Raw genomic sequence first — 27,040 nt, 5'->3', positions numbered from 1 at the left:
ACGTGTTGTTCTCTGTGCGTATGTGTTAAGCTGTTTTCTCTGCTGCAGGTTCTCATTTCGTCTACAGTACATAATGGGTGTTATGACATGTTTCTGGATATAGCATTTCTGTTTTAAAATATTCAGGTTCCCAGAGAACTCGAGCTGTTCCTGGGGAACTGACAAATGTTGCGAAGCCCAAATATATGCTTGCTTTGCCCAACCGTCACAGTTGTTACCCAGACAACTTATTTTTTCTCTCTCTCAACTCCTGATCCTTTTCCTTTTTTCTCCCGAAGAAGAGTGGTGGACATACCTTTCCAACGTCCTATAACCATAAGCCACACGGTTCATATCTGTGGCATTTAACTGCTGGGTGGCTTTAACAGAGCCCCGGCGTGTAATCTGTGTGTCTTCTCTACAGCACCTTAAGGGACTTGAAATTTAATGACAGGGCTCTCTAAGTACCAGCTTATTTATAACTACTGCTAATAATGTTGTTGATGGACAAGTGCTAACCTATGTGTTTAGTTGCTGCTTCGTTAAATACCTGTTAACTGCAGTTGGCAGGAGAGGCTGTTTATAAGCGTTCTCAAATTTGTTTTACAGGGTGACCTAAAAACGTATCTTTGCAACGAGGAGGATAATATTAAAGGGGATTCTCAAATAATGCTGCTACAGAGAATGGCCTGTGAGATTGTTGCGGGACTTGTCATGATGCACAAACACAATTGTGTGCATGGGTAAGCCTTTAAGCCCTGAATGCCGCAGTTGCTCTTTTATACACACTTAGCGAAGTACAGCGTCAGAGTTCTCATACTGAAATGCCATAAAGTAAGAAGCACATTAAATACGGGAGCTCAGCCTTCTTTCTCCTTTCCCAGAAAAACCAAAGGTGCTTGTTCACTCCATCCTTCCATTTGGGGTCCCTCCATAGAGTAATTGCTAGTTTCTTAAAAGGCGGGAAAGTGAATAACCATTCTTGGGGGTGGCTCGCACCCTAGAGTCCCTCCCACCAGCCTGGATTTTATATCTATCTTGGATTTTATTTATTTATTGTATTTTATGATAACTGCTTTATGTGATTTTAATGTTTATGTTTTGTGCTGGATTTTATTGTAAACCGCCCAGACTCCCTCTTTTGAGGGAGATGGGTGATGGCTGAATTTGAGAAATAAATAAATAAAAATAAAATTATATAACCTGGAATAAAATAAATGCTAGGGTGTTAGAGCAGGGTTTTTCAAGCTGTGTCCATGGAACTCTAGGCTTCAGCAATAACTTGGTGGGTTCTGTGGGAGACTGGGGGGAAAATCCCTGAAAAAGTCCGCTTGAACACATCTAGTTTTCTATCACTAGTGCTTTGCCTCTTGCTCAGTGGAAAAACCCAGTATCAGAGTATGTAACTGAGCTGCACTTTGGGTCTTGGTTGTGGTGAAAGTGTTCCCATTCCTGGCCTTCAGATTATTGTGTGGATTTCTTCTGAGGCAGACATGTTCTTCTCATCATCTGTATCAGCCTTCCCCTACTCGGGCACCATCCGTATGTGTTGGGACTACATTTCCCACAACCCCTAGCCGTCGGGTTGGGAAACAGACCTAAGGTAGAGTTGAAAGACCAGATGGCAGTATACCATAAATCAGTGTTTCTCAACCTTGGCAACTTTAAGATGGGTGGATTCAACTCCCAGAATCCCCTAGCCAGCATGGCTAGCTGGGGAATTCTGGGAGTTGAAGTCCACGCATTGTAAAGTTGCCTAGGTTGAAAAACACCACCTTAAATAATATTTAAACTGGGCACCAGGAGAAGAAGCCTCTGCAGGGATCCCATCTGGATCAGAGGATGCCCTTCCCTTCATAAGCAGAATTCCCGTATTCTGTAGCTGATGATTGCTCCAGACGGTGCTGTTTGCTGAGGGTGACCCAAGATCTCCAACTGAAAGGATACTGGACAAGAAGCAGAAAGTCGATTTGCAACAGAGTGCTGATTGTTCAGGTTTAAAACAGTGAGGCAAGTATACTATTGAATGGCTGTTGCTATGGCACTTCAGAACCAAGCTGAATTTAGAACTGAAATATAGCGCAATGCTCTCAGAGATGGGCTTAGCAGCATTAGCTACATTCTTGAATTTTCTCATTTGATCTTGTATTGAGATTTCTTTTATTCTCATCACAATACCCTTCTATTATTTTTCCAGTGATTTAGCTTTAAGAAATTGCTTCCTGACATCTGACTTAAATGTAAAAATTGGAGATTATGGAATAGGATTCAGTAGGTACAAGGTAAGTTGACGCATTTAAAAGCGATCAAATTTAAAAACCTGATGTTGATAGTCTGCTTTGTTTATTTCATGTGGGCTTGCTTGAGTTTGAGTTTAGTCATTTGAGAAACATCAATCTCTCAAGAGTTACTTACAGCACTCCTTTTTTATCTGGTTAAGTGTTAAATACACAGCCATCTGCTTTCCTTCTAGACGCGCATTTGCAGGAATCTATACGGTTCCCTAAACGAAGGTTGTGACTCAGACCCAGCCTGATTCATGCTTACGATATGCTTTGATGCTGGAAGTAAAAGCATCTATCTTTATTTAAAACTTTGTTACCCAATTGTTAGATGCTTCGTGTAATATCCAATCCATTTGCATTTATACTGATGCTGACCTGCAATTAATTACTAGAAATTGCCATGCTAGGCTAAACTATTCCCATCCTACTCTTCCCACATCCATGCCACTTGCTTTGCTGCTGTTGTTGTATCTTTCAGGCCAATGTTGACTCAGGGCAGTGTTAGGGTGTGCAAATACATCCCCCCCCAGCCAATTCTAATCATGTCTGGATGCAGCTTAATGAGGCTGGTGCGTTTTCCTTTAGGGGAGCAAGATTTTCCCCACTGGTTGCCTCCGAAGACCACATTCCAGAAGACGTTAAGAGAATCCAGTACGCCCAATAACGATTTCCTTCTCATTTTTTCCACCGTTTCCAATATTCTTGTGCTGCTCTTTCAGTTCTGCAGAAACCCGGGAAGGGATTTCTAATTCCTAGGACGTTTTCTAACAGTGGGAAGGATTCTTTCTTAATAGATCCAAGGGAGGGTTCAGCTAAACAAAATGAAGGACGGTTAATTGCACTTGATGTGGCCTTCTCTGAAGACATGGCTTTTGAATTTCCTTTTACGCTAGGAAGATTATATTGAAACGGATGAAAATAAGCTTGTACCTCTTCGGTGGACTGCCCCAGAGCTGGTGACGAGCTTTCAGGATCGGCTGTTAACGGCAGAGCAAACGAAGTACAGCAACATCTGGTAGGAAAACACCAACAACCTTTTTCAGCCAAAAGTTATACCAAGGAGGGGAACGTGTGGATTCATAGATCACAAAAACAATGGCATGATTTCAGAAGATGACATTCGTGATCCCAGCAGCTCTAACTTATTTGTCACACCATCCTGATGATAAAAAAGTGCCTGGATTCCAGATACTGAAAAACCAAAGAAATAAATCAAAACTGACCGCTGTAAAGAAAATACCCCTCCTATCACAAGCCGGAAGGGCATCGTTTTCATCCAGTCAGACCAGAGCTGAATTTAAAAACTTAGAAACTCTCTGCAGTACAGCTTTCTGTAATACAGAGAGGCAGGACGTGCGTTAGCTCCTAACCCAGGTTCCAGCTAGTCTCTAATAGTAAATCCATTGAAAATCCGAACAGTGAGGGCCAGTTTGGTCTAGTCGTGAAGGTGCTGGGCTAGAAACCAGGAGGCTGTGAGTTCTAGTCCCGCCTTGGGCATGAAAGCTGGCTGGGTGACCTTGGGCCAGTCCCTCCCTCTCAGCCCAACCCACCTCACAGGGTTGTGGTGGTGGGGAAAATAGGAGGAGGAAGGGGTATTCGCTATGTTCCCTGCCTTGAGTTATTTATAAAAATCATAAAGGCAGGATAAAAAAAACTAAAAAGGGGGAGCTGGCGTTCCTTTCGCCCTGTTGCAAACTGACATCTTACTGAAGTCTTCCTTTTTCGCAGGGCCCTGGGAGTGACGCTGTGGGAACTTTTCAGCGGTGCTACGAAGCCTTATTCGGATCTCTCTGACAAGGAGGTTTTGGCGCAGGTCATAAAAGAAAAACGGACCAAGCTCTCCGAACCACACCTCGAGCAGCCGTATTCGGATAGATGGTAAAATCACCGGGTTTTGGTCTTTCAGTCAAGCTCTGTTACAGAATAAAGAGCTGGGGGAAAGCATTTCAAAATGCTCAGGGCTCAGAAAGCTTCAGGCGTTTCCTTAGCCTACAAAACGATAGGTCAGCGCTGACTTGACGAAAGAGCCGCCGAGGAAGAGGGAGATTGGGACCTGCCTCTGACCACACAGGAGGTTAGGAATTGCTGTCTAAAATTTGGCTTGCTTTAATGTACTGAAAAGGCAGAGAGACAGAAGAAAAACCAGAAAATGAAAACAACAAAAACACTGTGTGAGAGAGGGCCGTGTGTGTGTTTATTTGGGGTTTTGCACATTAATTGAACAGCAGGCCAGAATGGTTCAGTTCATGCCAGGGTGAGCAGTGTTTTATAATTAGGACCATATCTTAACCCAACCCAAAAGAGAATTGAGGTGGGCTTTAAGATCTCAAGGAGGGTTAACACAGCTACTTTATTTAGCTTTATGTTCCCCTAAAAAGAAAACCTCAAATGGTATTTCTGAATGGCAGCGTTGAGATCAGGGCCATTTGTGGATTGTCCCCCCTGGAGTTCAGGTTTAGTGCTCTCTGACTTGTAACCTCCAAAGTTTGTTAAAGAATAAAAGCTTTCCAGGTAAATCATTTTGAAAAACAGGTTATTTTGGCAAACCGTTGGAAGAACTCTTGACCTGAAATAGTATTCTTGTTACAAACAGTATTGAAATCTTGTCCTTACAGGTATGAAGTTCTGCAGTTCTGCTGGCTGTCTGCAGAAAAGCGAGCAACTGCGGAGGAAGTACATAAGCTTTTAATCTATCTCTGCCTGCAAAGCCAAAGGGATTCTGTAATTGATCCCGAACAGTGGGATGATCTCAAGCCGAACATTTCAAACAGAGAACCTTTGGGCAGTTCTGCCTTTCCAATCCTGGATCATTTCACTGGCAGCAGGTTTGGTCGTGAGATGGAAGAAGTTCTCACGGTGACCGAAACGAGTCGAGGACTCAACTTTGAATACATCTGGGAGGCAGCCAAACACGACCACTTTGAATGTAGCCAGTCAGATTCTGTGGAAGGGAAGACCTACACAAGCATCTTCTTCCCAGTGGAAGTTTTTGAGAACACGTTGACAGAGCAAGGGCCTGGAGCCCAGGTTGAGAGTGGACAGGAACTTTCCCTACATGTGCCTGGGGAACTTCCTGTGTTTAATGCCCGTAAGCCTTCTTTGGGAAGTGATTATTACATCCAGTTAGAAGAAAAGAATGGAGGCCTTAATAGTGTAAACCTTGACCACCAGGCTGCTGTATTGACCACAGAAGTGGACAACCCTGAAGTCCTGGAAGACAAAAATTCTCACGTCGTGGTTCTAGGGCACTTTGCTGCTGAATCTACTACAGATGGGGATGTTTTCTGTTATAATACAGACCCCATGGAAGAGAATTTACACAGGGTTGGCCTGGTTAGCCCTTCCCAGAGTATATTTAGTGGCATCGCCAGAAATGAGCAGCTGGCAAATGTGATCAACAGACTTGATTTAGCTGATATAAATGATATTCATCTGGAGCTGGAAGCAGTTTCATGCTCAGATCGCAAGGAATCTACCGATGATCTGCCCAAGAAGGGAAGTCCCTCACCCACTTTTCAAAATGAAGCTGTTTATCTGCAGGAGGATACCTCACAGGATTCTGAACTTAGCCTGCTGACTTTAGAGGAGCTATCTGATAACTTCCTTTTTCTTCAGGAGAAGAATTTATTGAAGCGGACAGTGAGTAATGAAGGTGGTGGTGATCTCAGAAGAGCACATGACCCAACAAATAAACTAGAGCCACCAAGTACAAACTCTTTGGGAGTTGAATGTAACATGAGTGGAAGTGCTCGCGACACTAAAGATGAGCTTCTTGTGCGAATAGAGCCCCATCCAAGCACCCTTGTGCAGAGTCAAATGCTTTCTAGTTCACCTGTGGTAGATAAGCAGCTCCTGTTCTCCTCATCCGACACTAAAAAAAACCTTTCTAGCATAGAGGTTGAAGATACCTCTACTCATAGTATTGCTGCCTCTCACCTTGGAACGGAACAAGTCTCTGAACTTGGTTCGACGGATATCCAGTCCACAAATGTCCAAAACCAGACTGATGGGATCGACTCCTGTCACGGTGTTGCACTCAGTGCTCGAGAAGAAAGACAGAAAAAGAAAGAGGAACTTAAAGACAGTAGTAACTCTTGGGAGTTGACCCATGATTTAAACACTAAGAAATCAGAACGAGATAATGCCTGTGTTCTGGAGCAAAGTGATAGAACGTCTCAAGTTCAAAGGCCTGACAAAGAGGATCTTTTTCCCACAGATCATATGAGTCATGACAGTCTACTAGAAGACAGCTTATCAATTTCAACCCAGAGCCTGGGACAACTGGTAGATACACCAGACTCATTCGAGGCATTAGATGTTAATGAAGTTTTAGAATCCTTTGAACCAGAGAGTCCCCAGAAATTTTTACCACCTGATAAACCTGCTGATAGTGGCTATGAAACTGAAAATCTAGAATCTCCCGAATGGACTTCACATCTTGTTGGCAGCAGTTCTAATGAATCTGCTTTATCTAGTGCTGGTGGTGATCTCTCGCACGATAACCCCATGATAATTGTGTCAGCCAATGTGAATTCTTATGCAGAAACAACAGATATCATGGATAAGTTTGAAACACCCTCTAAAACCGCTTTTGAGGGCGTGCATAATTCATACAGGGATTCGGCCTATTTTTCTGATAATGATTCTGAGACAGATAAGAAATCTGAGGCTATGAATCCATCAAAAGAGCCAACAGTATTAACAAAGGACAACGCTGATTCACTTGAAATGGAAAGTACTGGGAATACAGAAAATGGTTTAAGTGGCAATCAAATAGCTAGTTATTGGTTCACCCATAACTCGACCTCCCAGCTGCATGTGGATGGAAAAGCAGAGGACCACGAGTCTGATGAAACAAAGCAGGAATGGCTGCATAAAACTGATGTTACCACTTTGTTGCCACCTGTCACCGACCTAGAACATACAGATGAAGATGAAATATATGAGGATTTCCCCAAAAGTGTATCTTGCACAGGAACCAGTACAGCAGATTTTTTTCCTGAGGGTGATTTAAAGCTCATGCCAGACTTACATGGGCCTCCTGAAGTCTTTGAAAAAAACATATTGTGTCACCTTGAAGGCCATAAGTTAAAAGAACCAGATATTGAAGGAAAGTATCTTGGTAAACTTGATGTTTCTGGGATGCTGGATCTCTCATTAGATGAAGATGATGCTGACGAGGAAGATGGAAACAGCGATGATTCTGAGGATGATATGAAAACTTTCCACCTTCATGGGCTTAGCTCTGACAGTGATGAGGAAATTATGCATCAAGTGCCAGAAATCCTTAGTGATGGGAATGATGGAAAATATCTAAGGAGCTTGCTGAAACATCCAAAGCGATACGGGGAGAGCAACCCTACTGAAACCTTTCGGAAGAATGAAAGAAAAGCAGTAACTTTCTTTGATGATGTCACCGTGTATCTTTTTGATCAGGTATCTGATTTTTTTTTAATACTTGGATTTGAGAATAGACTGTTCAAAGAAAGGTCATTTCCTTCTCTGGTTAGGTAAGGCAGGAGGAAGTGTATGTCCTGTGTAAAGACGACAGATTAAACTCTAGCTGGCAACCACTGTTTGTTCCCATGGCAGGCAGTAGTGGAGTGGACACAGTCAGTGCAACATCATTAGCCTGGCTTGGTGTGACATCCAAGTACGGTCAGTGACAGAGTTCGTGTCCCCTAAAGGTGACAGTGAGCAGAGGGAAGAAGTCAGGGCAGCCACAGTGTAATCTTGGAGAAGCATTCGAGATTCCATTGTTCCTTCAAAACCTTTGTTCCCCAAAGAGACTTGAAAAGCTGGGTCTTGCTGTGTGATACAATTACAGTATTAGCATGTGAGAAAGCTGTGTGTTGTCATGTTAAGTTACGTGATAAGGCAAGAATGTGTGGCTAAGCTGCTGGACTAGAAACCCGGAGATGGTGACTTCTAGGCCTGCCTTAGGCATGAAAAACCAAGCATTATAAAAAGCAATTATTAAAATTAAAATGTTACTAAAAATTTTAAAATCTACAAACCCCACAGTGGGAGCAAGACTATCAGTCACAGTGGAGCCATCTAAGAATGTCTCTGGTTCCCAAAGGCCCCCAGGCCTGATGACATAACCAGGTCTTGAGGGAGTTCCTAAACGGAATATTTGGTGTTAATATCAGGAATATTAGGGGTTAGCTGCCTTGAGTTGGCCTATATATATAAAAGGCATAAAGAATAATAATAGCAGCAGCAGCAGCAGCATGAAGCACATTAGGTTCAATATGGCAGCAGATTGGGGAAATCTGCCCTGCCATATTATGTCAAAGGTGGGAAAATACAGGTAACCAAAGGTAACTAAATTACTAAGACCTGTTACAGTTTTCCTGCTTAGTGGCTATTCAGCCTGATCTTTGTTAACAGGACGAATGTAATTCCTTTATTGGCGTGCAGGGTTCTCTCCGTCCCGAATTACACCAGCAAAGAGAAATTAAGCAAAGAAAACACACGAGGCTTAAAACGTAACTTGTGGTGGTCACAATATCCTTGTGTAATTATGAAACCCATTTAGTTTGTGTGTAGTTCTTAGAGTCAGAAGGATATGTCTGTGTGCTGCCTCTCTCTGAAAATAGTTGACCTACAAATTCCAAGGTTGTGCCGCTGGTCTTCAGTCCTGTAATGAGGGGCCACAATTTCCTATGTTCTGGGATGGCAGTCCAGCACAGCCAGGGTAGGTCTTCTATGAAAAATGAATATTCGTTGGCTTCTCTAGTACTTCCTTAGGTAAAGTATTACAAGTGACAGCCAAAACATTGAATTATGCTTTCCTGACGTTGCCTTCGTTCTATCCATCACACTTCAAGGCTTGTTACCGGAAGAGCTGGAGAAATGTATGCTGATTTTTATAGCGGTGCACTAATAGGAGCTACCTGCGTTTCTTTTGTTCCTTTTTAGGAAACACCAACCAAAGAACTGGGAAACCGAGCTGCCGAACCAAACCATCCCAACTCAAGTCACACTCCCGCTTTAGCTTCTACTTTGGGCTACTTGAATAAATTCACAAATTCAGAAAGCTCTACGGACGAAGAAGGTATTTAGTCTCTGAGCGACGCATCTAAGTGTCTTTAGCAAATACAGCTTACAGAATTAAGACAGTGGCTTCCTAACCAAAGTATTATTTTCAGCACCGTCTTCCCTATATTTGTTTGGGTGCATGTTCTCATGGGGCCGATCATTGGAGATGCACAGGGTGTACTAAAAGTCAGGCCCCACAGGTCAGTCGCCACATGTTGTTTTCTTTTTCTCAGAGAAAATGTTATTGTACTTCGTGATGTTCAGTGGTCATGCTTCAAATGAGCAAGGAAATATTTAGAAGAAAATGGCAACCAATTCAAGCGTTTAATCTAATTTATATAATAAATTGTCTGTGTGGCCTGACTGTTGGTACACCCTGTATATGGATTGGAAAATGTTATTATTAACCTTTTATTATATATTACTATTATAAGTTATATGTAACTGCTGGATAGTGGTTCATAAAAGCTAAAGTTGTTAGTTATTGTAACTGCAGAATTTTTCTTGCTGATGTTGCAGGGATTCTAGCCCAGCAGTGGGAAAAACATTTTTTTAAATGGTTCTTTTCTTTGAGTATCAAAGCTTCTACAGTATTAATAGCATTAACAGCATTAAATAGTATTAACAGCATTAAAGCCTGCCTCATTGAAACAAGGAAATTTTAAGTCCTGAGTAGTCATTGTCCAATTGACTTAAACTGGCCTTTTGAACTGAAGCAGCAATTGCCTGGCTATCCGAATTCTCTGTGTGATAGAAAGACAGAATCTTAAGTCGTAAAAATAAAAGGCGTAATCGTTCTGGTAGCACTGCTTGCATTCACAGCAGCAGATAGGGAAAAAAGAAGATACTTCGTTTGTTTATGTGCAGCAGAAGCAACTCAAATTTCAGTAGGGTTGTTTGAATTTAAGATGCAAAGAGACTTTCCACGTCAGAGCAAGCACTGCTGAAAACCAGATTAAAGGAGCAAGAACCTAGAAAGATTTATATTTAATCTTCTGTGCACTCAACTTTGCTGAAGTAAATTTACAAGACATCTGCATAATTGAACGTGGGGACTTTTAAACATTCTCTTTGTATAGGTCATAAATGCAGAAACAGGTACCCTACAAGAAAACCTAAGAATTCGAATTGCCAGCTAATACCGTTCCTCCTAATGTCAGGAAAAGGTTTATTTTCCAGTTAAATTTCTCCAAACTTCATTTTTCCAGGAGACCAGATCCTGTCTTATCACATACATGCCTATGCCTGCCTCCTTTTTCAATTAATTGGTTCCTTCGTCTGACAAAGAATTCCAAAATCCATCCAAATAAGCCCAGTCTAGGATGGTAACACAAATAATGTTATTTGTTGGGAGAGCCAACCTGGAAATAAGGAGGAATTTCCTGACAGAACTGTTATGCAGTGGAACAGCTTGCCTCCTGGAGTGGTGGGTCCTCCACCGCTGGAGGTTTTCAAGAAAAGATTGGACAACCATTTGTCCGAGATGGTATGAGGATTCCTGTCTTGGACAGGGGGTTGGACTAGATGACCAGCAAGGTCCTTTCCAACCCTGTGATTCTGTGATTTGCTTTGCCTGCACAAAAGCTAAACAGTTGTTGTGGCTGTTGGGAACAGGGCATTTTAAAACCATAGTGTTGATTTGGGGCATCATTGACAGAGAAGAGAAGAGCCATTGGTTTCGATGAGTTTTCACGGACATTAGATTTTCCTCTTCATTGTCTGAAACGCCCACGTGGTTTGCTTGTTCTAGGAGGAGGTTTTGAGTGGGACGATGATTTCCCTTCTCCGGGGCCCTCCATGATCCTAACGGCCGCAAGCAGGCTCATCAGCTCCAAGCCTTCTCTTCAGACCGCAAAGTACCTCTCCCCTCCACCACCGCCCCGAAGCCCTGAGCAGGAGTGGTCCCACCCGTCACCTTACTCCAGGTTCTCTATCTCACCGGCAACCATCGCAAGCTTTTCGCTCACTCACCTTACGGATTCTGATATCGAACAAGGAGGCAAGTATTTTCTTTCAGCCCGTGGATTTGCCGCCTGTTACAAACAAGCTTCCTGTAGGTTTAGGGAGCCTGGCCTCAAGCCTTCTTGGTGATGGCCCCCCTCCTTTGAACAGTTTATCCTGGATATCTGGACCCTCTTTGCTGCTGTTTTGGAGAGCCATGAAAACAGGTCTCTTCCAAAAGGCACTGGGGGATGAGGAAGATCACGCTACCCCACACGGTGGCTCATTGGGCTGATTGCTTATTGTTGCATTCACTGATTTTTGTTTTTCATCTTCTGATGCTAAGCCAATAAGCTGCTCAGGGACTGTGGAAATTGATTGGCATATGAGCCATCGTATGACATAAAGAATAAATGAATAAGGGGAACTTTGATCTTAGGGGTCTGGAAAGCTCTATGTTTGGCAAAGGTGTTCAGGTTCTCCTAAAGAAAGTTAAACTCCATGCAGCCTAGTTGAACTTCAGCTAACATTCAAATCAAATCAGATCTTTATTATGGTCATAGACCAGCATAAGGAGCATGGGGTACAGTCAATTAAAAAGGATAGAAGATGCATCAGACTAAAAAAAAGTTTTGAAAGCTAGAAGATATTAAGACAAAAAGTATATATAAAGGCCTATAAAAATCTGAGAGCCAGTTTGGTGTAGTGGTGAAGGCACCGGGCTAGAAACCAGGAGACTGTGAGTTCTAGTCCCACCTTAGGCACAAAGCCAGATGGGTGACCCTGGGCCAGTCACTCTGTCTCAGCCCTAGGAAGGAGGCAATGGCAAACCCCATCCAAAAAACCTTGCCAAGAAAACTTCAGGGACTTGTCCAGGCAGTCTCCGAGAATCGGACACAATTGAACGGATTAAAAAACAAAACAAAAAGAAGGGTTAGGAGCATCCCATGGGTTTAGGGGAGCATAAAAGGTTACAGCTAACATTGTACATTGTGGGTTCTGTTCTGAGATGAGAGCATTTATTTTCCATTGCAAATGTTTTTCCTTTGTGGCTCTTGAGTGTGTCACCCTTCAGACCTTGCCACCGGGCGGGGGAAGCCCCCTTGCAGTTTGGGGCAAAGCGAAATAATGGCTTTTCATCCTAGAAAAGGGAGGGGAGGAGGGATCTAGATTAGATTCACCAGCCTGTCCTCCTGCAGCGTTCTGGAAGCATCAAATCCCAAGGCAGATCTGTTCATCTGAAAGAGTCCTAGCCTGCATTTAAAACACGAATCTCTACTTGCTCTTAATTTCACTCCTACCAGCCCCAGTTAGCACGGCTGAGATGTTTGACACTGGAATTCCACACGATCTTGAGAGCCAGGAGTTTTCTACACTTAGATAAAGCAGGCTAAATAAGCAGGTTCCTCATTGGCTCACTTTAATTTTTTTTTTCCCTTTAAATCATGGAGCTAGGACATATTTTTACCATGCAGATGCCCTGGCACTTGATGTTTGGGTATGTGCTCCGATTCCACAGAGACCCGCTGTTTGTACTTGCCTCCGGGTGCTGATTAGATAAGCTTCTTTGCTTGTTTTAGCCAGTAACTCGTGTTCGAGATAGGGCAGCTTGCTTTTATGTCCCAAATTGTGACATTGAAGTGTGCGATTTGGACAGTTGGGTGTGGGAGACCTGCAGGTGTGCCCACAGTGTGATTTTGTAAGAGGAGATGGGGAATAATGCCTTGAACATCAGGATCCCCCTTCCAAGGGAAGGAAGAAACCGATTCCAACCTTTGGGGAAACTATTGTTACATCCATATGGAGGTGGTACCTGCAGCACACCTTTTGCACATGTTTTTATAAAGACTCTCCCACTTTCATTTCATTTCAGCTGAGCTAGTCAGCTACAAGTACCCTAAAAAAGTAGGCCTCAAAAAATCTGCAGAGTTTAGAGCATTGTTTCTCAGCCTTGGCAGCTTGAAGATGTGTGGACTTCAACTCCCAGAATTCACCAGCCAGCCATGGGAGTTGAAGTCCACACATCTTCAAGCTGCCAAGGTTGAGAAACACTGGTTTAGAGGGTCCTTTGGCAAGCAGACTCTCCCAAGTATTTTCCCTATTGTAGTAACTTTGTTTCTTCAACAGGGAGCAGTGAAGATGGAGAAAAAGATTAAGAACTGAAGCTCCCCTCTGTCTGTTCTCATGGTTGCGGGGAATACCTCTGCTTTGGGCTAAGAGCCATTTTGAAAAAGTTGCACCTGACGACGATCTGCTGAAGCCCTACAATCAAAACGACTGAAGGAACTTGCAGTCAGGACCAGAACTGGGAGTGGATGTATTTCACGGCGTACTATTTTTGAAAACTGGTGCATTTTGCATTTCCTCTTTAAACAAAAACAAAAACAAAAAACTAGACCTCCCTATGCTAGTTCACTCCCAGTACTTGAAATAACCTCCGGATGATTTGTACAACGGTAATGTTCTGGTTTATATACAGGATTGTAACATACTTATTTTGAGTAACCATGTATTATCTGTATGAATGTGTACAATTGTATATAGTTGAGCTGCAGATAATTACATTCCTTGATCCGGCTGAGAGTTGTGTAGCAAGCCATATTTTGTAGGTTTTGCTCATTGCTTAGCTATAGGCGCGCTAGTTGTATCCTTGCCAAGTCCCTTTGCACTGTACAAAGCCATTCTGGACCAACGGGAATCGTAGTTTGGGCTCGTTGAAATTGGTTCCCTTTTACTCCTGTGTCTCTTTCCACACAATCTATTTGTCAGAACGTACAGAACTTGAGTCTTCCGGTTATTGTTTTGTTTTTAAGGATTTCTGAAACTTTATGTGCTATTTATGTTTCTAAAGGGGCAACTCACTTTGAGAGAGAAAGGAAGGTAATTCTCATTTGCAATTGATGGGTGTTGATGGACTGACTTTTTATTTGTAGTTGGCTAAAAATGGTGGTGATGGTGGTGGGGTACTGGTTTTTGGGTTTTCCTTGTTTTTTCTAGGACAAAGTCTCTGGGATTTTGTTTGATATGGGTGTTTGTGGAATGTCTGTGTGCATCCTTGTCCAAATGATGTTCTTGGTTACTGGGCAGCTTGTAGTATTGTTCCTATCATCTTCAGGGATCTGTCAACATTTCTGGTAGGCAATCTGAGAGAAGATTGCTTCACTTCTGCTGTTAGTGATCTTTCTTTTTGACGTCAGGTGCCTGTAAAAAAAGAAGCTTTAATAAGTTTGGGCTCTTTGGGTCTTCCTGGGTGTCCTGGTTCTCAAGCATGAGTGTGCGTCACAGCAGTCTTCAGGATGCATTTGAGTTTTCCATGACTGATGTAAATGGGACTTCCCGTAAATTTTCTCCCAAAATTTCTCTCAAAATAACTGTCTCAAGGTCTTCAAGGGTGCAGGCTGCAAACTTATGGGCTAATAGGCAGTATTTCATTAAACCCAGCTGTTCTAGGCCTGCTTAAAGGATCTTTTCTGAGCTCCAGTCCTCTTCACATAGACCTATCCTGAACATTCCTACAGTAGAAGACTCGGGCTGCGACAAGCACAGCTTTAATTACACATTGTGTGGACAAATAGCTTTGCTTCTCACTAAAACGGTTCTCTTTTTTTCTTTTTTTACTTACCTCATTCTAAAAACAAGCATTTGAGCTCTTATGTATATTTTGCACCCATAGTTTGGTAGAGGAAGAACATGCTTGCCACCCTATTTGTAACGCTGTTGGTCTGCTTAAAGGATGAGTTTTTGAGAACTTCTCTGAAAGAAAGAACTGTAGGAAAGAATGGAAAGCATGGGTGTTTCAGCTAGATCAGTGTTCCTCAACTGTGGCACCTTTAAGATGTGTGGACTTCAACTCCCAGAATTGGCTGGGGAATTCTGGGAGTTGAAGTCCACACGCCTTAAAGTTGCCATGGTTGAGGAACACTGAGCTAGATCTTGGAAGCTGCGTAAAGGGCAGAAATGGTCGTGCATGAAATATGCCAGGGAGTGGTACAGCATTGATGCGTAAGGATCTTAAGAACTCGAAACAAGAGTAGCATCTTGAGAAATACTTTTGCTTTGTGTGCTTAGCTTCAGCACTTGCCAGCAAGCCTTATGGAGGTCTGCTCTTACATGGTTGTTCTTGATAGATCCAACATCTGCATGCACTGAATTCCTTCTTAACTGACAGCCTTGGATCTGGCCTTCTCTGCTCTTTGAGAAACTTGGAGTCTGAAGTGAGACCTCTTCTGAGATAAATTCAGCTGTGCCCATCTCTTTGATAAAGTTATACACACACACACGAACTCAAAAGCAAGCATTCTCAACTCTGTTGGGTTGCATGGCTGCAGGCCTATGCCCCTGACCTTGTGTGTTAGGAGTTTGGACATTGTTTATGGCAGCTGTCCCCAGTGGCACCCTTCAAATATGTTAACGCTCCCTTCAGGGCAGAAGACATCTAAATGGTGAAGACTAGTCGGTGGGGTTGAGTGAAATGAGTGTTCGTATTCCCTTCATTTTGGAGTCCACCTTTGAGTATTGGAATTAGCCTTGGTCCAACATGAATTCCACTTGTCAGGGTTTTCTTCAGGTTCTTGAAGGTTCTCTCTGCTGCCTCTCACCTCACCTCACTTCACTCCTATGTCTAAACTTTCATATGAATTGCAAACTCCTATTTTTGGACAAGCCCAGGGCACATCTGTCTCATTGAAAAGGCAGAGTTTCGGGTACATCATGCCCCAGGCTGCGCCAGAAATCCTTTCCTTGTGGGCAAAATACACATGCGTCTTTTTTAGATACTAAAGCTTTTAAAATGTGAGTCACTGGAAGTCCCACATTTGCTTTTCTTTAGCTGAGGTAGAATCCTCAGCTTCCTAAATCCAGGCCAAGTTGTCCAAGTTTCTTAATGGATTCCTAAAGGTTATGTGTAGTCATGGCCAGATTATATCTTTTCATTGAGTGGAGGCGCCTGTATTTTTTTTGCACTATAATTTCCCTGAGGACCTGGCCCCGTTTGCAGAATTGGGCAAGTTGGGGTTTGGTGTGTTGCTTGTAAGAAGCAGTTCTGTGCCGTGTTCTTTCTGTTTTCCGCAGGGCGTGTTTTTATCAAAGTAGCAGATGTCCAAATCCCAGAAGTGGCCCATGGCAGCCTTAGGTCAACCATGGTCCTCGTGCTCTAGAGACTTAGAGTTGCTGGTTCTCTGTCCTCTTCCTGCCAGCCCACCCCAGTATGTAACCTGTGCATTTGAACAACTGAATGCTAGGCTGGAACTTAGCAGAGGTCTATGTATGTCTGTGTATATGTGCATATTGACCAGGGTAGAGATAATTGACTAAGGAAGCTGTATGATGTGACGTCCAGCCCGTTGTGAAGCTTTTGAAGGCAGTTGAGTCTTGCCAGATGTTTTCAGCAGCCCCAACTGTCTGTCAGTCCTAGTTTCTGAGGTTCTGCAGTATAACCAAGGGGTTATTCAGGGGGCAAAGCAGGCACTGGTGGTGGCCCTTTGCACTAAAATGTATGGGTGATCAGGAGCTCAGGAGCACCACAACAAGGCTTTCATTGGCCTGCTGCTAGGCTGGAGTGAATGAGTGAGTGAGAAGAAACGGATAACGTCAACCAGGATGTCTTTACCCAGTTCTCTGACATAGGAGAATGTTTTATTTGCAGTATAGCTGCTGTTGGAGTGATCCACAAGCACTCCATTTCAGGAAGGATAGGAAGTTCCCAAGATGAACGAGTCGGCCAACCTTTTCTGGGATGGACCAGTAGCAGTAACGGAGATTACCATTCTTCTGGAAGGCCACCATCTTTGGGAAGGCTGGTCTGATGCTTGTACTCAGGCTTTTAACGGCTAAATCATTTCCAAGTTCCGTTCTTTATAAAAGCTCCTGCTTTTTTGGAAATGAAAGGTTTCTTTTAAAAATAAATCTTTGACACTAATGAAAGTTATTTGTGCGTATGTTTTAAACACTGTTTTAGATTGATTTGTATGCAGATTTTGTTTTTCCTTTTTTTGAGAGAGAGAGAGCCAACTCTGGAGGGTTTTTTTTAGAGAGAAACCATTTCATGCTTGGCTAAAATTTTAGTGGGGGCAAAGTGGCTATTTAGATTGGAAGGAATTGGAAATATGACTGATTTGTGAGAAATAGCCTTAACGATAAGAACAGGGGTTGAGGAAAATAATAGCCTCAGCTTTAATTTGTATAAAATATCCACTTCTAAAGAGAAAAATTGTAGAGGAGAAAGGTTCAATGAAGAGCAGATAATGAAGCCTTCTGCTCCACAGCCTGGATTTTATTTTATTTTATTTTATTTTTATTATTCAGTTAAAACTTGAATGAATTTAAGATGTCCAGTTCTGTTTAACAGTTTGTCTGATCTTGCACAGTGGTGGGTAATGATACAGCAGTTTCAGTTATGTGTATATAAAATATTTTACTCTATTTGTACATGAGGAAATTTATGTAACGAAATCATGGGGGAGAAATTTTCTGATTGGGATTTAATACAGCTATGAGGTTTGTGGCAATATGCTAGCTAATTAAATTCCAGGTCGAATTTATCTTTAAACCGTGTAAATTTTAAAACTGTAAGATTTCTACTGTATATTGATCATGCATAGTGTGATCCAAGGCTGCTTGTAATTTAAAGAACCTTATTTAATATTCAAAATAAAATAAAGCTATATATTTATAAGCCTGGAATCTGATGTTCCTTCTGTTTTGATACCTTCCAAGGTGTCGTCGGTTGGTTGGTTGGTTGGTTGGTTGGTTGATTGATTGATCGCTTATGTGCCATTAGGTCGTTTTTGACTCCTAGCCACCACATAGATCGAGTCTGTCCATGAAAGGTACCACGTAAAGAGGGTTAAACGTCCCTGTAGACTGTGTTGTCTTCTGCATTTCCCAGACTAAGCCCTGCGATTCGTTTGTTCCAGAATAATGTTTGCCAGAGGTTAAAAGCATGGTGTTGTGAGGCTGAATAAATGAATTCTTAAGTATATATGAAATTTAATATTGGCCAGAGTGTGTGTATGTGTGGTGTGTGTATGTGCATGTGCATGTGGCCGGGGGGGGGGGGGGGGCGTCAGAAATAAGCAACCAGGTGAACCAGTTTGAAGCTTGGCCTTCACCCAAAGAGAACGTTACATTTCTTCCTCCTCCTCCCCCCCTTCCTGTTCTCTCTCTGATTTTTCCCTTGGATCTTCCATAGTTAATTCTTACTTGGGCCAGGTGCTTTTCCTACAACCAACCCTGTTGATCAGCAGCCTCAGCTTTTGAGGATCAAATTTCACGCTCCAGGTTTCTGCTCCGTCCCAGGTTGTGGTTTGGCATTGTGCTGCAACCGTATTCATCCCCAGCTGCCCGAGAGTCCTGGGAGTTGCAGTCGAATGCATCTGGGAAACGCAGCCGGTTAAGGAAGACTGCTCTGAACTTCAGAGGTGGTGATTGCATTTGGTCGCAGCCTTCCTTTCCACGCTGGAGGAAACGGGTGCAACCCAGAGGCAGAAGCTTCATTTGACGGAAGGGTTAGGGTGAGAGAACGGCTACGTGGCCATCAGCGCCAGTGCCCCAGTTTTCTGTCTTGTACCTTCCCCCAAGGGTACGCCAAGTTCTTGGCCTCAGCCATAGAATCCAAGTTGAGCCCAGCCACGCGGGGAAATATTCCGCTCATAATCTTGCAGCTCTGCACATCCCTTGGCTTATTTGCAGTAGACTTGGCCAAGCCAGACTCCGCCTCCCTACCTGTTAGTGCATTAAAGTGACGTGTCCTAGCCCAAGTGAACAGTCTGGAGCAGGTTGGGACGGGCGGACAGCTTGCTCCCTGGGAGATGGTCACCTTCTCCTGAGGCGGTGTCTGTGTCTTCATGACCCATGCCAGGTTGGACTGGTTAAGGATGGCACTTGCTCCACTGCCAGGTAGGGATCTAATCACTTTTGGCCTATTCAGCTCAGAGCCATCCCTGTCAAATATCGGGAGTGAAAGAAGGGGTATAAAAGGGATGGGCAGCAGTTGTGCAGGGTGGCCTACATGAACTTTACCCTGCAATGTCTACAGAGGGAAACCAATCTCTCCCAAATGCCTGTCTTTAAAAAGGTAGCCTCCCCCACCCCAAACCATAGGCTTCTGAACCTTTCTTTGTATCTTTGCTATCTTTTCTGAGTCTCAAACTAAGGGGAAGCCACATCGAGGAAGCGATGGGTGTGCATTATGGGACCTCTCCAAAAAGGGAGTATCGAGATCTTTAGTAATAGATGAGAAAGCAGCCCCATTATGCGGAAGAGTTATTCAAAGACCAGTTCATGTGGCTGGGGACAGATCTAGGCTGGCAAGCTCGTGGATGTTCAAGCTAAGAATTGTGGTTTGTTGCAATCGCCTGGCACGTGTACTAGACACTTGAGAACTGAGTACATTTTGCACCAACGGTGAGTTGAAGAGGACAGACAAGCAAAGGGAAAGAACTAGGACTGGCTTAATTCGGTGTGTCTATCGCCATTTATCCATCCAAAGGATTGAGGAAGGTGGATGACGTCTGAATTCCCTCCCCCCATCTTTTGTGTGTGTGTGTGTGGATATGAACAGTTGATTAACCTTTGTCGCAAGGACAAGCGATTAGATTGCGTGCTCTTCTGTATCGAGCATTGCACTTCGTGTTGCTCCTTGTAGCAACCATTTGGGTGGTATTGTGGGTTGCTCCGTGAGCACCAGTGGGATGCTGATTTCCTCAACGTGTTTCACGCAACTTTCCCAAGATTTAGTTTGGGTTTGGTTTGTGCCTGTGAAGTTTCCTTAGCTATGCAGATGCTTTGCATTAATATTTGAATCCTGTCCAATCATTCCATTTTACGGTGCCCTGGAAAACAGACTGATAAGGTTATGTACAGTATATAGGTATTTTGCCCTTCAAAAGCAGACGGGTGGAAGCACTTAGAATTTTTTAAAGGTATGCCCAGCATTAACCAACATATTTTTAAATCTTGCAATCCACAAAGTATGCTGGGCTCTTGTTGACAGTGTGCAACAAAAACAGTCCCTCTTCATCTGGGAATAGTAACTTCTTTGTGGCACTTCTTTGCATTGGAGTCAAACCAAGGATGGTGTTCCCTTTAAAGCGTTACTAAGCCACTATGCCCAAGAGCCCTAGAGAGTAAAACCAAGTGCAAAGGATGATGATGAGAGTTCAATTCAGCAGAAAGTGGTGGCCCACCCCTACATTAATCCAAGAGACCTTACATAATTGCTCCTTTCTCACCTATGCTGTGTTGGGTGTATATTCAATTGGAAATAACGCCATTGTAATTTGGGTGCAAGAGATAAAGGCCATCCCTCTCTTTTTTGTAAATATGTTATTTTCATTCTTATTTGAGTCCCAAGAAGCTTAGGGCAAAATCCTACTTGGCCGACCCAATTTGGTTGCTCTAGTTTCCACCTTACTGTGGATCTTCGGTAGAACTTCTGTAGAAGTTCAAAATATCTCAGAATCTGATCCTCCTGTGTGATTTTAATAGGTGAGAGAAGTGGGCTTTATATAGAGGCTTTCACAACCATATATAAGATGCCCAGTAAGAAAAATGGAAACATACAGTCAAACAAGATGGTTGGATGAATTACTACCTTTAAACACAAGGGGAGAAGATTCTATTTTAAAACTCTTCCGTGCAAGAAATTGCTTGAAAATCAAAATCTAGCATAAGAGTGGGAATGTTCTAGGCAGGCATCATTTCTGACTTTTTCCACCTATAAAGAGTTTTTCCATAAAAGAAACCTCTCAAAAGTGATCCAGTGCTTTTTCTTTATTATACACAGGATTCCGCTGCTTCCATGGATCCTGGCATGCCTAAACCAAGATTCAGTTGGGTTGACAACTGATGAAGATGAAGATGAAGATGTAACTATATAAACAGTCAAGTTGATGTCCTCTTTTTTTTTTAAAGAAACAGTCCTTGGGTGGATGTTGGACTTCTGCTAGAAGATGAAAGTCTAGTTCCTATATCTTTGGGTGCACCAACAATGAAGGCCAAGAGCAAAGGAACCAAGCATCGGAATGCAGTCAGTGAGGATGTTTTGGGCCAAGAACCCACCCAGAGCAGAGACGATCTTTTGAAATGTTCTCGGCGCAAGGAAAAGAGGAACAAAGAGGGCCAAAAGGTCACCTCAAAGCTCCCTTGGAGTAGCAAGGATAGGCGCTTGCGGAGGCTGGAAAGCAATGAACGCGAACGCCAGCGCATGCACAAACTCAACAATGCCTTCCAAGCTTTGAGGGAAGTCATCCCTCATGTCAGAGCTGAGAACAAACTCTCCAAAATTGAGACCCTCACTTTGGCCAAGAACTATATTAAGTCACTTACAACCACAATTCTCAGGATGTCCAATGGACACCACCCGGTTGTTGAAGGCACGGGCACCGAAAGCAAGTCGAAACTGTATGAACACTATCAGCAGCAATATGAGGAAGGAGATGAACCAGGAGAGCAGCTTCAGAAATACTCCACCCAGATTCATAGCTTCAGGCAAGGCAGCTAAACCTGGCTATACGTCACCAGTTGTCTTCTAGTACCGGAGAAAGCAGGTGGACGTCTGTGACTTTTCTCCATATTTTTGCAAACTGGAAGCCCAGTTTTGAACTTCTGCTCTGTTTTATGAGAGGACCTGTACATGAATCCACCTTAGGATCCCAAACGGATATCTCCATAGGATATTCAATGTGCCAGCCAGCAAGATCTTCTGCTTAACATGCCATTATTTTCTCTATATACTATGTTTTCCATTTTTTTTCCCAGCTGGTTCTCAATGTTCCATAGCTATAAAAGATACTCAGTCCAGATTGGGCTCCTTGTTTGGAGGGTGGGTTTATACTAACCTGAGATTTTATTTTTTAAAAAAGATGTTTTGTATGCTGACATCTCCTTCTTAGTAAAATTCCAGATCATTGTAGCCCCTTTCTGTTGGCACTCACTGTGTTTGCTTTTGGATGGAAAAATCAAGGTGTTGGACATGTTGAGAATCTGTATCAGTATGCTCACTCAACCTCAGCAGTGGCTCAAATTTTGGGACAACGTGAGAGAAGCAACTGGTTCAGATCAGGAATTTTGCATATTGGAGACTCTGCTGTTTGTTGCGCTAGGAATAAACGAACAGACCAGAATGCCTGTTTAAAAATCCATCTCTGGTTTGTCCCAACACCACTTAGGTTTAAACTGTTACAAAATCAGAGATTTTTTTTTTCTTTTTAAGGCTATTTTCTATAACATAAATCCATTTGGAATTAAACTGTTTTTTAAGAAAAGCTTCCTAGAATGAATAAATGCTGCAAGCTGTTATTTGTCCAACACCAGGAAGATCTCCAGATGTTGCTGAACCTCAATTCGTCTTAGTTGTAGCCATTATGACCCATGGTGAGGGATGTTAGTATTAGCTCATCAACATCTGGAGAACAATAGGTCCCACATTACTGACTTAAGCTAAAGCAAGGTGAAGTTATTTTAGCTGTTAGAATTGGTATGAACGTTGTTGTTTTTTTAATTGATAAATTAGCAAGCAGGGAGTCTGATCTAGGTGGCACCCAGGCATAGTAACACAAAAGGGGCTTTAACACTATGGTCTCCTTTGGGATCAGGGCAAAATGAGAAATTTTTTTTTTAATTTTTCCACTAGAAATAGGAGCTTCAGGATAGAACCACGGTAGTGGATAAAGGATAAAAGTCTCTTGTCCCTCTTCTTCAGGGTTTTGATCTAGATGGCCTATGTCCTGTGTTTTAATGTTTTAAAAACCATGCATGAATAGCATCTAATGTAGCTGTACCTTATCCGTCTTTTGCATGCTGAACGCAGGTTTATATATTCAGTCAATTAATTCAATATTCAAGGGCATTTTGGTCTTAATTTCTGTATCCTGGGACTGATGTTCTGCTGTTTGAAAGGAATACTAGTAGTTATATCTCCAAGCCAAAATGCAGACTGTACGGCTGCAGCATCCTTGGTCCCTTTCTGGAAGGCCTCTGGCGCTAACTTCACTGTACAGAATTGGCAATGATTTTTGTAGAGGTGGGAACTCGGGGTTGAAACAAGGTCCAAATCTATCCTTAGTGTAGCTTTCAACATCCAAGGAAAAACCCAAATCTGTCCTTCCAGAATGTTGGGGTGAAAACCAGAAAGCCCATCTGGCCATGTTTAGAAGGCAGTCCCACCTATTTATGTAACAACTCTATACATTAGAGCAGCATTTCTCAACCTTGGCAACTTTAAGATGTGTGGATGTGTGGACTTCAACTTCCAGAATTCCATGCCTGGCTGGGGGATTCTGGGAGGTGAAGCCTACACAGAAAGTTGCTACGGTTGAGATACACTGCACTTGGGTCTTTCCTCCCCCAAATATTAGGTATGGCATGGACCATCCAAAGGTTGGTCAACCTCAACCCAGCATGTTGGAGATCTGAAACTTCGGTGTCCCATCTTGGTATCTGTTGACAGTGTAAATGATCTTTAATAGCAACCACCAGCAATGTATTTTTCGCAGCCTTTTAGATTAGAAAGGAAATGGTAATTTATAGGCAGTTGTTTTGATTGAACGGAGGGGTGATTGAATGGAGGGTGATTGGGTAAACTAATACTGAGTTGATGGGAAATTCTGTCCGAAATACGTAAACAACAGTACTGTGGAATACAATAAAAGAATGAACGCAGCTATTACTAAAACAGGGTGGTTTTTCTTCTATTTCTGCTTTTCCTTTTTGCTACCGCACAGTACCATTTCTGGATGAGCTCCTGATTCGAGTTCCTGTTGGCACTGCTTGTTTTTTTTTCTAATTTTCATTAAAAAAACATTCCTAACGTACAGTAACTATAAACAGGGCAATAAAATTCAGTACATATATGTAGGGTTAAAAGGGGAGACAAGAAAAACACTTCATAAAACCACCTATTAATAGTTCCTTAATATTCCTCCCATGCATATATATATATATTTATCTGGCATAAAACAATTGTGGTTCCCCTGATTAGCATAAGGCAGTGTTTCTCAACCTTGGCAACTTTAAGATGTGTAGACTTCAACTCCCAGAATTCCCAGCCAGCATGCTTGCTGGGGAATTCTGGGAGTTGAAGTCCACACTTCTTAAAGTTGCCAAGGTTGAGAAACACTGTCGTAAGATACAAAGTCAGACCGTACATTTGATAAGGCTTTAACTTTAGCTTGACCAGAATGCAGGTGAGGCCCCTAACATAGATACAATATATGTATTTAATAAATTATTATTATAGATATTATGGTTGGTTGCACAGTCAGCCAGATGTTTAGATTGGATGTGGCATTTTTGTCTATCTATTAAGTCCTTCCCAAGGACCTGGGATAGGCAGATGTTGTGGTTTAATAATATTAAAGGTATCGCCGCAGGATGTCAGCTGTTCCAAGTAAAGCTGCTTTTTGCAATTGAATGATGGTGATTTTGTCAATGCCGATGGTGTTCAAGTGGTTATTATTACTACCACCCATTTCAGTGGACTCTGGGTGGCTTACTAAATATAAAGCTAGATTAAAGCAATTAAAAACATAAATAAAACAAGAAGCCTGGACTAAAAACAATCATTAAAGCAAGAACGACAGGTACCCCTTCTAAACACATTAAACCTAAGCCTGGGACTAAAGCCAGTTGTAACAGGCTTTATCTTACTGAATGGAGATGGAGGGCCTCCAACCTTTTTGTTCATGAGAACTCCATCAGATTAATGAAAAATATTCTGAGACACTAAAATCATGTATTGAATCAAGGGGGTTTGGTATGAGATATTAAGCCACATTTCTCTGGAAAACGGCTATTTGAATAAATGGGATTGAGAAACTAAGAAATAAGGGATATTAAGAAACTGAGCATCAGACTAAGAGATATCAAGGAAGCATCTCCATGAGCTTGTGAGGACCTGTTGCTCCAGTCTCCCGTTGGCCATTCCTGAACCAGCAGTTGGCCATTACTTAAAGTGAGGAAGGGACGCTGTGCAGCTCACCAGCATGCCTGTTGTGGCCCCCCAAAGCTTGACCTTCAGTTGATGGAGCCAAAGATTGATTTATCTGCTGGTTTAATCAAGATATTAGATGCTTCAATCACCAAAGCAATTCTTGGAAGCACATCTTATAATTTGGGAGTGTTTGAGGAGGTTTTGAGGGTGTCTTAAGCCCTAAAAATGTTCAAGACATACATCTAACGCCTTACCTTCTTCCTCCTGCTTCTGGGGTGCACACCCCAAGGGCCCCACAGAACGTTTGAGGAGACCCTTCAGCCCTCAAGAGACAGTTCTATCTAGCAGATTGAGCTGAGCATATCCATTTTAAAGAGGTTGAACACGTTTATCCAAACGCTCTGGTAGTTTCATAACTAGGTGGTTTTTTTTAAATTCTTTAATTAAATCCAGGAGTGGGATATTAAGTTTTTTTCCCCCCTTTGGACACAACCTGCCAGATTTCAACAGAGCCCACGGGAAAAGCAATGCAAATAAATAAATAAATAACCCCACCCTTCCCAGCAGCTAGAAAGAACCATCGACTTCTGGAAAGACAAACAAGAGCTAAAGGCAGGCTGAAGGGCTTTAATTGCACAGTAAATAAATTTTAGGAAGGAAGAGAGAGAATGGTGTTGTACACACCCATAAAATGAGCGCGCTGGGTGAGAACCCAGACTGAAAGGGGTTATAGGACGGTGCAAAATAGGTGAGTAGCAGCCCTTGCAGGTTTCATGATTGGGAATTCAGGTTAGAAACTACTGTAAGTCATAACCCTTTATGGACCTGCATTCTTCCATCTCAAACAGCAGGCTGTTTTCTACAGCTTTCTCTTATTTATATAATCTGCCTCAATGAACCCCGTATCAAAGGACATTGTTGTGGTTGTTGTTATGGTCCTTCAAGTCAATCCTGACTCCCGATGACTACAGGAACAAGTCCCTGTAGTTTTCTTGGTGTGTGTGTTTTTTCCAAAGATGGCTTGTTCTTGCCTTCATTTCGGGGCTGCGGGAGAGGGACTGGCCCAAAGTCACTCAACTGGCTTCATGCCTAAGGCAAAATTAAAACTCATGGTCTCTTAGTTTTTAATCCAGGGCCTTTAGCCACTACACCAACCAGCTTTTGGAAAGGACACCAGTGTAACATAAAAACAGGGACTCCCAAATTCTATTCTTTTCCTGCGAGAACTTCAGGTGACAATAGTCCAACCCATACATCTCTTTCAAGGATTCACACTTTGCCACCTTAAAGATTCCTAGCTGTAAGAAAGCCAAGTGCTAGCTGGGGATGGCGAAGTTTGCTCGCCACTCCACTAATACATGGCAGAGCTGGCAGGCCAGACAATGGTGTCATCTTGCACCAGAAGATTTGCCTGATCAGCAGTTCCTAACTCCTGCGAACTGCTTCCCGTTGTCCTTCAGCCTTGTGACTTTTAATCTAACGTATTTGCCGGAGAGTTAAACCATTGTTCAGAAAGGAAACAAAGCGTCTGTGTGTTAGCTGTGAAGCAAAAGCTGGTTGCTCTTTGAGGGAGAGGACACCTCTTCTAAAATGGTTGTGGATCGATAGGTGTTTCTTAACACTTAAATTACATCATGTATTGGGACTTTGATCCCACTGAATGGTGGCGGTGGGTGTAAATATAGGCACCCAGGAACATGCATGTAAATAAAAAACTGGTGCCTGATTAACTAGAAGCCGTTTTGTGGTCAATGAAGAGGGGAGGAAGCATCTTAAGAGTCAGTTATACAAAGAGGTGCCTGTTTTGTGCAAGCATGTGATCCAATCCATAGGTACATGGATTTGGATGAGGTTGTAGTCA

General features: G+C 42.7%; 2 protein-coding genes across 3 annotated transcripts in view; both read left to right on the top strand.

The window, feature by feature from the left end:
• Positions 1 to 15,063, top strand: part of LMTK2 (lemur tyrosine kinase 2) — a 37,554-nt gene extending 22,491 nt beyond the window's left edge. For both annotated transcript variants that reach the window (XM_063314587.1, XM_063314586.1), the window contains exons 7-14: positions 589 to 722; positions 2,177 to 2,261; positions 3,158 to 3,279; positions 3,993 to 4,142; positions 4,880 to 7,700; positions 9,189 to 9,324; positions 11,059 to 11,311; positions 13,381 to 15,063. In XM_063314587.1, the coding sequence (XP_063170657.1) occupies positions 589 to 722; positions 2,177 to 2,261; positions 3,158 to 3,279; positions 3,993 to 4,142; positions 4,880 to 7,700; positions 9,189 to 9,324; positions 11,059 to 11,311; positions 13,381 to 13,405 (3,726 nt within the window). In that variant the 3' untranslated portion in view covers positions 13,406 to 15,063. The remainder of the gene's footprint in view (positions 1 to 588; positions 723 to 2,176; positions 2,262 to 3,157; positions 3,280 to 3,992; positions 4,143 to 4,879; positions 7,701 to 9,188; positions 9,325 to 11,058; positions 11,312 to 13,380) is intronic.
• A 3,718-nt stretch (positions 15,064 to 18,781) lies between these two features.
• BHLHA15 (basic helix-loop-helix family member a15) lies at positions 18,782 to 22,187 on the top strand. The gene is made up of 2 exons (XM_063314677.1): positions 18,782 to 19,145; positions 21,034 to 22,187. The coding sequence occupies exon 2, from the start codon at positions 21,238 to 21,240 to the stop codon at positions 21,748 to 21,750; it is 513 nt and encodes a 170-aa protein (XP_063170747.1). The 5' UTR covers positions 18,782 to 19,145; positions 21,034 to 21,237; the 3' UTR covers positions 21,751 to 22,187.
• Positions 22,188 to 27,040: the final 4,853 nt, after the last annotated feature.

This window comes from Candoia aspera, chromosome 14 (genome assembly GCF_035149785.1).
Source record: "Candoia aspera isolate rCanAsp1 chromosome 14, rCanAsp1.hap2, whole genome shotgun sequence".
Classification (NCBI taxonomy): Eukaryota; Metazoa; Chordata; class Lepidosauria; order Squamata; family Boidae; genus Candoia; species Candoia aspera.
The sequence above is the reverse complement of the archived record's forward strand: the minus strand, read 5'-3'. Positions and strand labels throughout refer to the sequence as shown.